This window comes from Anabas testudineus, chromosome 3, assembly GCF_900324465.2.
Source record: "Anabas testudineus chromosome 3, fAnaTes1.2, whole genome shotgun sequence".
NCBI lineage: Eukaryota > Metazoa > Chordata > Actinopteri > Anabantiformes > Anabantidae > Anabas > Anabas testudineus.
In genome coordinates this window covers 5,501,391-5,519,057 of record NC_046612.1, presented here as the reverse complement: position 1 = coordinate 5,519,057, position 17,667 = coordinate 5,501,391, and the positions used below count along the sequence as shown (strand labels likewise).

The 17,667-nt window shown below is 43.4% G+C and overlaps 2 protein-coding genes across 2 annotated transcripts; both read right to left on the bottom strand.

Annotated features, from left to right (window-relative positions):
* Positions 1-680: 680 nt before the first annotated feature.
* Positions 681-7,490, bottom strand: depdc7a (DEP domain containing 7, paralog a). Its single transcript, XM_026378108.1, has 9 exons — positions 7,216-7,490; positions 4,381-4,843; positions 3,114-3,244; positions 2,793-2,985; positions 2,432-2,652; positions 2,116-2,258; positions 1,910-2,035; positions 1,699-1,777; positions 681-1,568 (listed from the first exon to the last, which is right to left on the bottom strand). Exons 1-9 carry the CDS (start codon positions 7,229-7,231, stop codon positions 1,345-1,347), a joined length of 1,596 nt encoding a protein of 531 aa, XP_026233893.1. The 5' UTR covers positions 7,232-7,490; the 3' UTR covers positions 681-1,344.
* A 2,843-nt stretch (positions 7,491-10,333) lies between these two features.
* On the bottom strand, positions 10,334-15,511 carry qser1 (glutamine and serine rich 1; the record flags this gene model as incomplete). Its single annotated transcript, XM_026378760.1, has 10 exons — positions 10,334-11,529; positions 11,654-11,749; positions 11,946-12,092; positions 12,295-12,392; positions 12,511-12,648; positions 12,779-12,966; positions 13,052-13,185; positions 13,291-13,407; positions 13,615-13,919; positions 14,008-15,511. Coding segments are annotated over 10 exons (2,868 nt in total), but the record flags the coding sequence as incomplete, so codon positions are not given.
* Positions 15,512-17,667: the final 2,156 nt, after the last annotated feature.

The following is a 17,667-nucleotide window of genomic DNA, read 5'->3' as shown; positions in this document are numbered from 1 at the left end:
CATAACTGTTAGTTGGGTTTTGTAAATAAAAAAAATAAAAAAAAAACGACTAAAACTACACATAGTTGTAAAAAAAATAATAATCTAAACAACATTAACAGTCATATCCAGGATGTCCTTTGGCTTCAACAAACTCTACTTTATTATAAAACATCAAACGTCCTCAATGAGTGTTTTTTAATACCAACCAGCTGCTCGTTTTCACATAATACACATTACATCATTATTTGTTTGCAGAGCACGGTCTTTGTTCTGCATATGTGGCGGCCTATCTCAGCTCTGAGTCTATTCACAGGTCACTGTTTGTACTTTATAGACGGCGAATAATAAATAAAGAGTAATTAGTTTCCCTAAATGTGTAACTGTAAATCTATCAAGACGGGAACTGCTTGGTGAGTAGTAAGGACACTGTGGACAACAACGTCATAAGTTGATTTGTTGACCTGAACAGCATAAAACAGCCACGGACGCTCCACAGTAACACAGGGAGGTGGAAGGAGAGCTACTGGTCAAGGTGGAGTTGACATAAAGCTCTGCAAAATTTCATAATATGTGTGCAAATGTATTAACATGGACACAAAATGTAGTAATATGTGTTCTATAGATACATTACAAGATGTAATCAGAGTTACACAATCTGTCTACCATGAAAAATAGCAACGTATGCACAAAGGAGAAATTCATTTGAATTTTATTAAGAGCTGGCAAAATACAGACAACATGTGTGCGGTTTCAACTTCAGCCATTTCCTCAATGATTAGAAGGAGTACATAAACCTGATTTGAAACACATCCTCGAAAATGCCACTAGAACGTGGCTACGGGCAAACAAAAGTTGCAAACATCTGTTTTGTTGAGTTGAAGCAACAAACAAAAACCCAGAGGGCTGATTCCTGTGAATGCCTCTGACTGTTTAATACAGCACCAGATCAGACTTTCAAATTTCCAAGTTCAAATTTCCGTTATAGGTTTCCTCCGGCATACTGCAGCTCTTCTGTGCATCCCATATGAGGAACCACATAAGCAGACACAGTTTTCTTTACAAACGCATCCATCAAGATGAACCGCAGTAGTGAAAACGTAAAAGAACACTTGGTCCTTTTTGTCATTCAGTAACAGTCTCATAACAAGGACATTTAAAGTTAGTGTCCTGCACTAAAAGAAATGTCAAGGTAATTTAAGACAAGTAATCATGTCCTTAAATATTACAGTTCCTTATTCACTACAATAAAAATTCACATTCTCGTTCAGTAGTCTATTTACATACAAGCAAATCCGTTCACTGTACTACACATCATCATTTACGCCACTTCTCGCATCTACATGAATATTTAACTCGTAAATATTACTGTAGCAACATATTGACACTGCTCAATCTGTTGCCAAAGTATTGAACAAATATTTCCGGGTGTCCTTTATAAAACTGTCCCAGCAGCCGTCTCTTTTCTTTGGTGGAGAGTTTCGGATTCTCATGCACTGTCCGCAGTAAGGACCAAAGTTCCTCTCTAGTGGTTTTTTGTGCATTTTCCGTGTAGGCCTGAGCGCTCACTCTGGTGCAATATGTTGATCCTAAAATATAGAGAGATGGAGAAGAAGGAAAAACAACCGTAAGAAAGGTTGGTCTTCATGTATCGAGGGAGATTGAGACAAACGACGACTGAATGCATAAAATTAATAGATAAAAGAAAAATATGCAAACCTGTTATCACGTCTGGATCCTTCCCCTTCACAATATTCATTATTCTGTCACTGACCATCTTATGCAATGTGAAAGGAATCTGGTAAAAAAGATCAAAATATATAAAGATATTATAATATAATAATATAAAATACAAGTTTTAAATATCTCCTACAACACCAGAGCAACACATACACACATTGGAATATTATGACACAGTAGCATCACTCACCTTGAACAGATCACAGTGGTTATCCATCATGAACAGAACCATCAGGTCCACCTTCCCTTTTGAGAGTCTCCTGCTGTACACGATGGCACTCGAGAAGGACCTTTTTAAAGCCATTCTGTTCTCAATCTGACACCGAAATATATCGGGTTAGCAAAGATCAAACATACGCATGAACACGTGCGCACAAGATGCTCACCAGTGCTCACCTCTTTGTGTAGTTTGACCTCTTGGGGTTTGGCTGCAGTGGCCATGAACTTCAGCAGCCTGCGTAGCTCCTCCCTGCTGCGAGAGTCCTGCAGCTTCAGGCTCAGCTGCAGAGCCTCCAGAGCTTGTTCTTGCTTTCCATTCACTGACAACAGACCACAGAAAGCACAAGGATGAAAATGCAGAGCTTGACTAAAGTATTTCTTGTGATTAAAATGCCATGGGCAGAAACATATGCGAAAACATGACCACAAAAGCCCCTTTAACTCTTCTGAGAACAAAAGGGCACCAAAGAGCTCTGATGGCTCTTCTTCTTACCCAGCAGCTCTGAGATGCCCGTGTGGATGTCGAAGACGTGGTTGCTGAGCAGCGGTTGCGGCTGTGTGTGTCTGTAATGCTGAGCCATAACTTCGTATAGTAGCCTCTTACACTGGAGCAGGTCGTCTTCACAACTGGCCAAACCTCGACTGACCTCCACCACTAGTTCATCAGGCAGAAACTCTAGACAGTCCACCGCCGCTGACAACCAGTCATCAGCCCTGAGAGAGAGGGAAGAAAATATTGTTTGTATGTATATGTAACATATAACAGCAGTGAGTAAGCTTGGGTTTAACCTAGACACCTAAACATTATTTCAAATATTATATAATACAGTAAGAAAAAGGATTAGGCGGCTTACTGTGCTTCACTGAAGGCCTTGAGGACCTCTCGGTCTAGATAACTTGATGAATACAACAAGTCCGGATCACTGTCCATGCCACGCAGGGAAGGCTGGGACGTGTCCTTGCCCTCTAACAAGTTCTCAAGTAGGGGGAGCTCTATCAGCTGCAGCAGCCTAAACACTGCCTGCTGGTGCCACACCTCATCCACAACTGTGAGCGCAAAGAGGCAAATAAGGGTCATGCATACAGAAAAACACACATACTGTACAGTGTGACCAAGCGGTCGCTGTCTGTTTTCAATCTTTTCTCTGTGTCTCATTAGACTGAATTCAACTCACGCTCTTGTGAGAGGCCGAGATTGATCATCTGGGTGGTGATGGTCGAGCTCAGGTTGAGGTTTCCCAGCACGTCCTCCACTGATTTGTCGTTTTTTACAGGGGAGTGGGTGGTGTAGCTCAGCGCCTCTTGTCTGAAGAGTCACATAATGACAGCAATCAGTGGAAATGATTGAAGAAAAAAACAGATTTATTTTGGGAACAAATGTGGCACCAAAATCTGCAGATGTTGTCTAGTAGCTGTGATTCAGTCACAGTTTGCAGCTGTTCTGATTACAGTCATTTCATATCGAAATGATAAAATAAACACTCGTTTTCCAACAAATAAACAATTTCTAATGAACATTGAATAGAACTTTTTGTTTCTAATTGTCTCGTTGCCCTGGAGACTTGATTTGGCCCATGCTGCAAATAACAAAAGCCTCCTTTAAACTGTTTGGGCACATAGTTCTCTGAATCCTTTATCTTTCATTAGGGACCTCAGGCCTGTGCTCTGGTCCCCTCTGGAGCTGTCAATCTCACAACAACAACACCAGATCAAAAGGGAGCAGACACAAAGCGCTGAGGCCACGTGTGAGCACCTAATGGGTAAAGCATCCCGCCTGTCTTTGCTACATGCTCAGCAGCCTCCCTGCAACTTAATACTGCAGCTTCCACGTAAAGAAGAAATAACCTGTCTGACATTTTGAGTAATACACTAATTTGCTTTCTTGCTGAGAGTTTAACAACATTGTCAAGTCTGAACAGTTAATAGCAGCCAGCAATGAGGTGGTCTAGCTTAGCACAGACAGTGGAAACTGTTTCTGTAAATCTGCACCACCACCACCACCCCTAAAGCTCATTAACATGTTATACAGAAGTTTAACCCTTCAGTTTTGCAAACAAATGGCATTTGCCATATGAATCTTTGAGCTTAGGTGCTGGTAATTGGATTTTCTACCCTTGTTACAGAGTCAAGTTAACTCTCCTCAGCTGCTGATGAAATCAGATGGTCCCTTCTTTAAACTCTCATCATGTACATGTTTGGAGCTCTTCTCTTTGGTTTCACTTCATGTTCTCTTAATATTACTTTTTCATTTTGAGGTGCTGAGCTTAAAAGTCATTGGCACACACTGCGTCTACTGGACATGAAGACACAACTCCGCGATGAAACATCAGGAATCTCATGTCATGTCTCATTAGTTTTCTCAGTGTAACTGGACAAGCTCTGACTCTCAGGAGGAAGCAAATCAAAAATGAAATTTGAAGATGTCATAATGTGAGTGTGTACCTTCCACACGACACACTGTGGCCGTTCTTATTTCTGTTTATGCTCGGTGAGTCATAGCCGCTCTCAATGGTACTGGTGGAGTGAGAGTTGGTGTTGGCCAGTGATGACGAGGGGCTGGTCGCTGAGCTCAGGAACCTGTATAAGCTGCAGCTGCTGTCCTCGAATCTGGCTCGCTTCTTTTCCTTCCCAAATACTTTAATGCCCACAGGTTCAAACACCCTTGAGTCCATCAGGGCCTGACAAAGACGGACGGCCTTGTAGCGGGGCACTGCCTGGTCGCCAAAGAACCGGTTCAGGGTGATGTGTGCCAACACTACGTCCACCGCCTCCGAGCCCAGGAAGCAGTCATGGTAGGACTTAAGGTTGTGGCGCCGGCGCTTAACCTCCACATGAGTGTGGAGATTGGAGACGATGCTGCTCCAGATATAAGTGGCCCGGAAAGGCTTCCCGGCCATGCCTTGTTCTGATGGAGGAGGAGAGAGAGTCAGAGTCACTGGATGGAAAGCTGGAATGAACTGTTTAAATAATTTATCAAGACAAACTGTTGAACATCTCAGAGGGAAACTGTGACTTTTAAAGCATTTAAAAGTCACAGACATTCTCCTATTTGTCTACATGTGTGCAGAAGCCTTGTTTTATTTCACCTAACAGATAATTAAATCAAATACTGCAGTCAGCCAGCACTGGATAAAGACATTAAAGAAAAACAAAAGCATCATTTGTTCCTGCTTTTCTCACTACAACAGAAACCCAACACTTCATCACACATGCACAAGGAAACAGAGACAATGATCAGATTGTGAGCTTCTCCCACGTGAGATATCCTGAAATATTCTCGCTGTATTTACATCTGCATGGCTGCACTGCTGCTAATACAAGCGCACAGATCAGTAGATGTTTGATTAAATCAAACGCGGGCGTGGTCAACAGAGCAGCGTGCAGTTTCTCATCATACTCTACCCCCTATGCCCTGTGCTGTGTTTAAAAGGTCTTTGTTGACAGAAAACGACTTGTGTCATTCGCCACAGCCCAGACTAAAAAAAAAACACAGCAGAGCCTTGGTGACATGTTCCTGTGGCTTTCATCTCACAACAGCAGCATTTAAGATCTGTTAGGTAAACGTTATGTGAGGATCTGAGAGATTCACTGAAGGAAGAGGCTATAAATCAGGCACCGACAGCACCAACCGGGCTCCATGTTGTGATAGAACAACATTAAAAATACCGACATCTGCAGAACGTGAAAAGAAAAACACTCAGGACCAAACAGCAGCAGCAGATGTTCGCCCACTCGTTTAAAAAAAAATACAACAGCTCATTGAGAGGAGCGTTGTAGATATATCTGTGATCTGCTGAAGACTGAGATACATTCACATCAATCCGCGTCTCCCTCCAGGGAAAATTAAACTGCTCTGAACTGGAGATTTACATATCAGGGAAGAACAACTGAGGCTGCAGCAGTTTCTTTTTATACATATTAATCACAAGTGGATCCTTTCATTGCTTTAAGAAATTAGAAAGTTTTCTTTAAATGCAGAATATCACAGAAATATTTAACACTGTGACCATGAGCAGAAAAAACTCCCTGACCAGATCAAAATCCTTGATTTAAGAGTTAGGGCAGGACCATCTGGAGAATCCCATCAGGGGTCTTGGGATTACCAGTCACACAGCAAATCCGGATCTTATCAATATCCCTTAATGCTTGTTGAAAAGGGGACACAAGTGGGGGTCAGATGGGGGTCAAAACAGTCCTAGGAACCCTGAGGTGCTCTGTCACCTCTTGATTCTGGCACCAGGCTGGGATTTGAGCCAGGTTGACCACTCTCCTTCCGTGTGACTTTGGCCCTTTCTGGAAAAGCCCAGCGGCAGAAAGACTGCGTGACGGTGCGTTTCAGCCAAGGGCAACACTGCAGCGTGTGTTTACACACACTCATGGAGATAAATAATCGCAGAGGGACCAACGCAGCCACCACATGAGACGTTCCCTGTGCGATCAAGGTGGTTGACACAACCCTCTCAACCTGATCTGTGAGGTTGGGATGGTTTGCTTTAAATTAAAGCATCGTTTCCACCTGAAACCCGAAATAAGCGCGCAGCTCATGATTTCAGGCACACAGACCAACAGCAGCAGCGTGTGGCACATACCTCCATCCCTCCAACATGCTGAGACTGGTGAGATTAACAGAACTGATCAAGCCTTAGGACAAAGTATGAAGACGCTGAGAGAGGTGGTCTGCATGAATTTCAATGTTCATGTGAGGCACGGTGGCCTGTATGGACACATGTGGAGCCTGTTCTGAACAAACACTGTCCTGCAGGCTGATGTTAAAAAAAACCCAATTTTAATAGTTTATAACTGATCTACAGAGCATCAAATTATTAAAAAAAATCAAACAATTATTTACACATAATAAACCCCTGAAACGGCGCCTTTTATTTTTCATATACTGTTAAAATTCAGAATATATTTAGAAAGAGACTTAAATTACAAAATGGGCACAAACACACTGGCATGTGTTTGTATGTCATTGTAATGATAGAAACAGTGAATTTCGATGACAAACAACGTCCACAGACTAGTAGGAAAACTATTTCTATTAGAAATATCAGCACAATTAGTCTTAATAAAGAAGGAAGTAGGGCGCATTAATAAATCTCAGCGCAGAAACTAATGGTTTCAGGCGACACAGGGAAGTGTGGTGATCAGAGGACGACAGGTTTCACATTTAAATCAGCCACAGTCCTCACAACAAAATGATCTCGTACCTACAACAAAACAAACTGAACACCTGGTCTGTACTGAATCAGCTAAAGGTGATTAAATCGGTTTTACCTGGTGTTCGGTGCATGAAAACTTCCTCCAGTGACTGTGAAGACAGCCATTCACTCCATGTCCTTGGTCTTCAATTGGCAACGTGACGCACGCAACTAACTAAAGTCAACCCTCGAAACCGTCCCCTCCCACTGCAAAAACCTTTTTCTTGCCCCAATCACCGCCCTGTCCGGGCATTAAAGTGATAATGAGGCTCTCACTGTTTCCCCCACTTCAACAAAGGACGCACAGACCCACCTGATTTACGCTTGGATACACGTCCCCGAACTGAAACTGAGGTGTTTTAAGAAGGAACCACATTAAAAATGAATCCTGACAGGTAGATTCTGCAGAATAACCACAGGCACAGAAATCCCCTAGAAGTCATTTTATTCTAAGGGTCTAGTAAAAAAAAAAAAACAGAAATAGGAATGTTAACAATCACACAACCTTTCACTTAGACAGTCACACCCTTAAAGCGCACACTGGTAAATCTGAGCTGATAAAAATGTCAGATACAGATATTTGTATTTGTACATGTGACTGTGGACAATTGTTAAAAGTGGTCCTGTGCGTTTCCACCGTGTTTGATCATGCATGTTGTCCTCGTTACCAAATTAACACATCAACAAATCCAATGATACTGTAAGTGGAGAACTTACAGGAATCTCTTAGGTCATTTTCGTGTGGCGCAGGGGTGAAGAATGCAGCTGGGCCAGACTGGTTTGATCACTGCTCTCTTCAGACACTTTACATAGTTATATAGTTAGAACTATTATACATTATAGTGCAACAGGTAAAGAGGAATCTGTGCTCATCACTAGTCCTGTACCTGTTATTTTCAATTTTAAAAGCAAAGAATTATGTTGAATTATGGGAAATGTAGTGAGGATACATCAGCCTTCAGTCTTCACCCTCTGTTTCTCTTGACTCCACCAACCTCATGGAAGCATGATGCTAAATTGTTGATTTATATGTTATTTCAAAAGGCACAGCAGTGATGAGGAGGAGTTCAGATGCTGATCCAGAACTACAAAATCCATGGTTTGAGTCTGGAGAGCCCTCAACAAAAAATAATGTAGGAAAGAAAACAGAGACGTGAGTGATTAAATGAAACACGATTATTACACACCCTGTGTAATAAAAGATTTTACAAAATTAAGAATCAGTCGGTAGCTATTTGCCTTAGAAAGCCACAAGAGCTGAACACATGTTGCTGTTGTAGATTAAATTATTAGTATCTTTAATATTTATCCAGCTGTCCGCACTTTGCCTTTAAATGAAAGGAAACCTCGGCTGAGGGCAGAACTGGTTTAACAACTCTTTAAATAATTGCATTTCACTCAGACGTGCTCGTGTTTTGTAAACTTGCCACAAAGCCAGTTCAGCACTGTGATAAAGAACTAGTTTAAAACCAACACCGACAACGAGGAGAAGAACCAGAGACGAGAGAGAGAGCACTCCAATGAAATCAGAAATCCTAATCCACAAGGTCAAAGCAACATTTACTCTCACGTAGCCAGAGAGCTCTGCATATTTCCCTTTTCTTTCCTGCTTCATTCTTATCAGTCATGCAGCGATAGTTGAGAAGTAGTTTGTTCACAGTTATGACGAATGTTAGAAGGAATTCATCATTAATAAAACAACTGAGACTTTTTTTTTACCACTTTGCAGACACTTTTACAAATAAATGGCTGAGATCTTTGGTAATTGCCCAAATATTAGTGGTGGAAGGAGTTCTCAGATCCTTTACTCCCAAAGAAATGACAAGTTTAAAATTCAATGTATAGTAAAGGTCCTGCATTTAAAATCACACCTTGGCAAAAAACACATTAGCAGAATGTACTTAAAGTACTCTCTGTGCTCTATTCTCTAGAAAATGAAATATATTGCATTACATTTTCAGACAGGAGTATGTGAGCAGCATGTTGTTGTAGCTGGCTGAGATGGAGCTAGGTTTACTGCTAAGGCGGAACCATCTGTACTCACTCACAATGGTTTGATTATTTTACCAGTCTAATCTTTGCTAATTTGTGAAATACTGGAGAATTTTACCACTTCAACAAGTGTCACAACCTAAAACTACAGACGACATCATCACACATTTTCCAAAACCAATACGCCATCGGTGTTTTTCTGTGTCTTCACAGCCGTGCAGCTACAGCGCCCTTTTCACATTCTCACGCTGCCTCAAGGGTCCCTTCAGTCCGTCTCCCACATATAGAACAATGCATTGCATTAAAATTCATACGCTTTTCATCTGGAGACGTTCAGTGTGTGTCTCTATCAGTTGTGCCCTGACTGGAATCCTAGACGCCTGCCTGATGGGCTGTCCTCCACCCCCGTTCCTCTCCAACTCCAAAGGACAGAGGACAGTGGCTTTCCTCACAGAACTATCACTGCAGCACAGAGACACTTTTGTTTTTTGGGGGGGTTGCCAGTAATTTTGCATTGTGGCTGGACTGGACAATCATATTTTATTCAACAGCTCCAAGACCCTTTCAGATGACACAAAGTCAGCCACCCATTCACAGGGAATAGTTTAATCATGAGAGCATGGTGGACGAGCATCAGGACGAGTTTCCCTCCTTGCTCTGTCAATAAAATCAGTTTAATGCTGACAAAAAAGAACCTAACTAAGAATCTAACTGGAGTTTCTATTGTTCAAGGAGTCGCTGTCAGGCTTACAGCGTCCAAGAACAAATATCTAGTGGTGCTAATAAGCACACTCTCACACGCTCCCCCTTTCTAATGTGCTGTCAGCGTAGCCTATTCATTTCCATGAAATCATGTGCACTGGAGCGAATCTTGTGTACCCAACAACCTCGCTATGCAGTCGTGTCCTGCAGCTTCTAAAATTCGACATCGTCTCCCAGTAAAAGCAGCTCTTCTGAAGAGCTTGCATAAGATTGTACTCAGAATCACCTGTTCAAGAAGTGTTTTTATTTCAGGCTCTAGCAACTCATTTCCAAAATAAAGGCGGCGGCTCAAATTTTTATACGCATGTTCTTGGAAGTCTAGTTAAATATTTCTGGTCACTATGGTACAATTACATTTTTGCTCCTGTCAGATTTCAAAGACTGGTGAATTTGAAGACATTAAGAACCTCAGACAACACAAAACACAACACAAAAACAAGTATGTGATACATGCAGCACTTTATTTACAAGCTGCATGGTTCAAGAACAAGATTTTTTTTTTATATATAGCATCAAATCGGTGACTGACTTAGAGTGTTTCAGAAACTGTAATGAACGAGAGAATATAACAGCATGAACTTCTGTGAAAAATAGATATCTGTAATAAAAATGTGGGCTGTGTCTGTAAAGGAGTATAAAGAACTTTTATTTATTTCATTTTACTCTCAGATAAGTCAAGGCAATAGCTGATTTGACTAAATTCATAAAAAGCAGTACTGCAACTGCACAGATTATGCATCTTAAAAAGCAGAGGGGTGTTCGAAGCACAAGTTACACCACAACGTAGATACAGTTTATGTTTTACCAAACAACTGCTGCAGTCCCCATGTCCCTAATCCTTTATACAAAATGTACATTATATATAAGTTGGTGCTCCATTACAAAATGGATGTTTTACAAACAGTATATAACTATGGTTATATATAATATATAGTTTTCTTTTACAATAAATCAACTGTATATGTGAGCCCACTTATCAAATGATTGATGAAGGCTTGTTATAGCTGTAGGCAATCGGATTTCTGCATTTTTATGTGCTGTGCTCTACTTCCTATGCTGATTGCTTTCTATCGAGTGCATACTCACTGGTTATGATCTGGCATTTAACTAAAAACTGATTAAAAAAACAATACAAATCTAAGAAAGGGCCCATAAAAAGGGGGCTTGTAACTACAAAAAACTACAAACACTCAGAGAATCACTATGTGGAAGTCTCCCAAAATGCTCCCAAAACAAAGTCCTTCTCCACCTTTGACCAGGTCACTGCTTTCTGTGGGCACTCAGTGATGTAGAATATAAACTTGATTGTTGTCCCACTGTTCACCTGTTGCCCCTGAACGTCCATCAGGCGAGTCAGCTGACGAGCGAGCCGATTCAAACATCTGTGTGGCTGGGAGGAGAGACTCGCTTCATCCTTCTCTGTTGCCATTTTCAGCTGGAGGCAGCTCTGAATTTTAAACATCAGACTCTTTGAAACAACGCTGTCACGGCTGGATCATCGGCAGGCCTGCTGCACTTGATTCATTAGATCTCCAAAGCGATCAAAGAGCCCCTCTACCCAAGCTCCATTCTGCAGACACTTCTGTACAGTCTCCTCCTGCCCCAGTTCTCCTGCCTGCACCCGCAGAGATGCAATCTGGAGTGAGGAACCACAAACAGAGCATTTATCACTATTAAATAAACAAGTCCAACATAACAGAGGTGTAAAAGCCCCAATAACATTACTGAAGAGTCTACATGTGTGTAAGAGAAAGCCTCACCTCATCCTTACACATGAGGTACGTGTGGTACTTGTAGTGTTGTAAGGAGTGGTACAGGGAGAACCACTGAGTTTTCTGCTGGTCCACTGTGTACTCCTAAAAAAATTAAAAGAAAAAAAAAAGTCTTGAATAACATTTGGGTTTTCACATCCAACATTTCTATTTCATTAAAATATTAGAGTAATAAGGGACAGAATAAATTCAAAAGGCTACAGTAGCTTCAGTATGAAACACTATAGAAGCACAACTGGTGACACTGCACCCTCTACTGGACAGATTCAGAGTTGCTCACCTGTGGCACTTTGTTAGGCATCTTATAGGGCTTCATGGTCTTCTTGTTGTAGGCCTTCCCACTGAGGCGAACCTTGAAGGCTGGGGTTTCCCCGTCCTTCTTCAGTTCAGTTACGACTGAGATCTCTGGGAAGCTGTCTAGAGCTGTCTGAAGATAGAAAACAGGAGCGTTACCCAAGTTCTGTCAAGTCCCAAACTTCTTTCCTTCCCATTATGTGACAATAGATATAGTTAAGGAAATCATATGGAGCGATTCATTCATATTTTGCTGTTGTGTGATTTACATACATTTAAGAGTGTGGATTACAGACAACTCACCCATTAATATCCAGTTACAAAGACACACTTACCTTCAGGACCTGACCTATATGCAATTTGTGAAGCAGGCGTTTCCTGTTGTCAGTGATCATCCCATCCACTCTCTTCATGTGTGGCAGCAGCAACTCGTCTGAAGTATATGAAGTCAGACACGGTTAAAGTCACATCAAAGCCTTGTCTTTATAGTTTCTCTTCAGTTCTGGCCTCTCAAGCTGAAAACCCAATCTCCAAAAAGAAAGTCCACTCACCATTTGCCCTCTCGAGTGCTGTCATCACATCTTCATCTAAGGCAATGCTGATGAGCAGTTCCACGAAGCTCTTAAATGTCTCCTTCATGGTTCGTGTGTTAAGGATCCGTGAAGCAGACGGCACTGGAGGGTTTAACTCTGTGCGCAACATTCAGAAGAGATCACGAGGAAGAGAAAGAGAGAGTGGGAAGACGTTTAGATCACTATCACAACAGCTTAATGTATCTCCAAACTAGATTCATTGAGAAAAGTTAAAAGGTTTTTTCACCATCCTCTTCACCACCTTCTTCTGCAGATGATCCTGAGGCAGTGGGTGAAAACGCCTCTTTCCATTTCCTCCTCTTCTTAGGTGGAGGTTCTGCCCTTTGTTTAAGTTGTTTAGGTCGAGGCTTTTGGCTCTGGGAGACTGAGGAAGGGGTGGCGGTCAGACCCAACAAAGTTTTAACCTGAACACCCCTGGGAAGCAAAACCAAGGAAGTTACATAGATGAAGAACACGTTACAAACAAATGGACCTACATCAGACAGCACATGAGACATACCTTATTGAGTTCATAGGCTTGCAGCGTGGCTTCCGACTACAAACTCGTACATACTCCCTTTTGTTGACTGTGTCCAAGAACTTCACATACACCCTCCGGTACATGGTCTTGGCATCGCCAAAGTATCCAAGATACTGCACGCACACAAAGTAAAACCTTACTTGTTGTACAATGAACACAGTTATTTGAATGATCAAATACTTGAGTGTATGAGCATCAGCACGTGGGCTATTACTCACACTGTTCGTGGCTGAAAAGACTCTCTTTCCATCTCTCAGTTCAGGAACAAATTTCTGCAGCAGAGCCTTCTGTACTTTCCAGATGGCTGGAGGCTCACTCCCTGTTCTCATTGTCACCTGAACACATGGCACAGTGAACAACAGGCTTCAGTATGTAAGGAAAGTTGCATCCTTAGAAAATTATGCAACTATAAATCTGATAAAAGTAGGCGTTACAATAAGGTTTAATACAAGTATTCTTATCTATACGACCCTACGTACTGTGAACACAGAAATCCGTGTTTATAATAATTAATTTTACATCCACACTTTCCACAACTGTACCTTCAAACTTTCAATGTCCTCATTCCTGACGACAAACTCATCTCTCTCCCGGTACATTCCCTCTCCTCCGCTGTCCGACAGTTCCTCATCTGTCAATCCCTCGATGGCCACACTCATCAGCTGCACGGCCAGCTGGCCTGGCGACGTGTCTTTGGACTCCTCTTTGGCTGCAAATGCAGTCCCTCCTGAAACAGTGTTTGTCGTCTGACTGGGAACGATTCCCTGTGGCAAACAGGTCTCGGTGACAATGTGTGGCATGGTGGGAATTTGGTCTGGCTTCATAATCAGAGCAGGAATTTGGTTGTCTGGAGAAGAATCACAAATACATAAACAAAGAAAAACATACAGACACATATAGACACCTCCAGACATGCTTGAATTGAGTGTTCTTACCGGTTCTTGTTTTCCGATCTGAAGACTCATCTAGAGCTGACAGCACTGAGCTGATGCTGTTCCTCAGAGCCTGGTTCTTCCCGGTGTTCTCCTCCTCATCCGAGCTGAACGATGGCAGAGTCTCCAAGTTCTTTTGCAGATCTTCATCCAGACGTTTCTGCTGAGAACTCGCTCCTTGACTCTCCTGGGGAATCAAGGGGCTCGGCAGCGTCTGCAGCTTAGAAGGCAAAGTAGGTAAAATACACGTCTGTGGTTTGGATGAGGTGCAAGGCTTTCTGGGCCGACTAACTGTTCGTGGAGGATTTGGAGAGTACTGCTGTTTGGGACCAGACTTGATGAAGTCTAGAAAGGAACCAATGAAGCCAGTTTTGACCTCAGGCTGTTTCTCTTCCACTTCACGGATTCTCTGCCACATTCTCTCCTGCTGGGGACAACCATCATACACGCTGTTTGAGGAAGACGGTGAGCTCACGTCACTGCCCCTGGAGTTTTGCCGTTTTCCTTGCCCATTGCGTTTGGCCGCTCTGGCCTGTGCACTGTCCTCCTCCAGACCACCTGGTTTGGTCAAGGACTTTGAGCGAGATTTCTTTTTGGGGAAGTCTTCACTGCCTTGGCACTCCACAACGCCATCCTCTGTTTTAATACACGCAGCATTCCCTTTGACCCTGCTCTGAAGACCTGACGGGTCATACATTTGTCCAGCCATGTGATGGTCATTCTCAGAGCTCAATCCATCTCCATTTGTGTCAAGTTCAGAACTGTTGCTGTGGTGAAGAGCCTGACCCTGACAGTCTGCGGCCATCTGAACTCCATTCAGCGTCACAGCCATGGTGTGGGAGTTAGTGTTGGTAATGATTTGCTGTTGTGTTGAGGAGAAACTAGGTGACATGTGCCTCATATCCACATTGTGGAAGTGACTTTTAGAATCAATGGGGCTTGCCATCACTGCCATTTCAGCCTCAGCAGAGGATGTAGCTTTGACAAAGTCTTGTGGTGTGACGCCACAGGCTGCCACTGTGGCAGCGAGAATATCGTCAACGTTTGACAAAATATTTCTGTCATCTGCAAGTAGCATAGACTCAGGGAAGCAAATGGAGTTGAGAGCAAAGTGGTTCTTGGCAGCATTTGACTGCTGATTTGCAGACTGGCTGTAATGCTGTTTAGAGGAATCAGGGCATCCTGAGTTCTCTTCAGACACTACCGTGCCCTGCTGAGTCTGGGTTTCCGTGGGACCCAGTAGTTCCTGATCCATGTGAAGATACTGGACATGAACAGGGCCCAGACTCGGGGTTGGTTGGATACCTTGCACCGATACCAACTTTGTAGGATTTTGACCATGGTGAACAATGGGCTGCTGGAGCAGGATCATCTGGTTGGCCTCGAGGAGAACCTGAGTGTTGGGAACAGTGATAAATTGGCTGTGGGCTGCCGAGGTCTGGCTCTGGGACTGATTATGATTCTGGTGGTTTGGTTGATGTGGCTCAGGGGATTTGAGTTGGATTAAGTGTTTTTAAAAGCATGCTTGAAACAGTATTTTCTGTAAATGTGGTGTTGACCCTCTGAGCAAACAGCTAAGTAAAAAGAATAAAAAGATCAGAACCTGTTTGGTGTATTTACTGTTTATAGCGTGATACTACCTTGTTAAATGATTGTTAAATGTGCTTTTGTGTGTGTTTATGCAGTCCCAGTTATGGTGCAGCACATCTCGAGGCAGAGCTCCTCCAGCGGCAGAGCTACACTTCCACCCACCAGCTTCCCACCTACACTACATCACACCTTCCTGCTGCAGCAGGTGAGTTGCTGATGTGACCAGGTTCTTTGTTAGTCACTGCTAGTGGAATCCATACAGAGAAATGTCACAGCAAACATACTTTTTCCAGTTTCACTCTATTAAGGGTGGAGAAATCCCACACATCTTAAACTTTAGCAACCAAAACTTTTAGTATGAAGTGTGGGTTAACTTTTCTTTTAGGCTGGCAACTTTTATTTACCTGGAACGTAGGATTGTTTTTTTACAAAAGTCCTCATTCACGTTGTCTTTCTCTTGTTATTTTGACTGTAGGAACACTTGACACAAGCAGTAATACGTCTGAGACCTCAATCATGAGCTTCCTGTCGGCCATGGAGTCTAGGAGCCTTCAGGCTGGTCCTGTTAGTGCCTCACTGCTTCCTCCTTTTAGACCCACATCATGGCCTGCTGGTGAGAACACATCCAGTTTTTAAATTGTATTAATTTCAAAATCATGTAACAACTCTTTCTTGTCCATCTGAAGTTTGCATGTCCTTTACTGGCTTTGCTCTGGGAACTGCGAATAAGCACAATTACGTCTGTTGGTACATTTGTATTTTGTGTGTAGAGGCTTCATTTATTTGCCTTTGCCTGTTCTCTCCTGTCCTATATTGTGTGTTGTGTGTCTACAGGTACAAACGCCTCTACCACAGAGCTGTATTTGACTGGCGCCCTTCCTTCTACTGCCACTTTTCCCTCTCCTGCTGCTCTGTCATCGTACCAGCACACTAGTGCCTACCCTTCCAGGAGTTATGCTACCAACCCATCCCTTGCTCTCCAGGATCCTGCCTTCAGCACTTCCACCAATGGCCTATTTTCTCATCATGACCCCCTCCTGCATCTTAAATCAGGCCAGACTGTGCTTCCCACTGCCCTGGCCTTTAATCATCTTTCTGCCCCTGCTTTGGGCTCTGCTTTGCCTGTCCAGTCTTCTACGTACCGCTCTGCTCAGGAGTCAGCCCCTCATCTCCTGCAACCCCAGTTCAGCCTGCTACCTTCTGCCGTGCCTGCCCCTCACAGTGCTCCACAACCCTATGGAGCCACCGTTTTCTCAGGCTCTATTGAGAGAGCTCTACAGCGTGAATGTAGTGTGATCAAACACCACCAGAGGCCTTCTAGCAGCCACACGGCATCGGAGCAGTTGTCCAATTCAGAGCACTCTTTACAGGGGTACTTTGGCTCTGGCAATGATGCAGATGTGCCCTACCAGCAGGACCCATCCCATCAGGCCCCAGTGTCCTCCAGCCCTTCCACAGGAGCAGATTCCTCTCAGGAGGTCAATGGTGCTCCACAACCCAAAACAGACTCAGTAACTCAAGCTTATTCATCCACTTCAGTGCCGAAGGCTAAAGACTGCTCTTCCAAACTAGCTCCACACCAGACTGGGGGTGAAGAGAGTCACAGCCACTCTCAGAACCTGACAGAAGGGTCTCCTGAGCGTTATTCTTCCCCAGGACAGAACCAGAGTTCAGTTATTGCTAACCAGCATTCAGTCCAGCTGCCCAGCCTAATGTCCAGCAGTCTCTCTCAATCCTATATCACCCCACACACACAGTCACAATCCTCCAGTTCCACCTCAGACAAACTATCCTCCCTTTATAAGACGCTCCCTTCTCTTTCTAACCAGTCTGGCAATGTGGTATCTGCTAGTCAGACTCTTGTTTACTCCTCCAGTCCTGGACTGAGCCATGAGCAGGAGGTCCACTATGGAGCCCAGGTCCAGGGCTTGTGCCAGGGGACTCTCTCTGAGAGCTACCCCACATCCCACTCTCGGGGAGCCTCCGATGTGACTTTCACATCTCAGTCACTGGGGCAAGCATCAGTGACGCACTCTCAGAGTTACGCTGCAGGACAGTCCCTTAACTCATCCT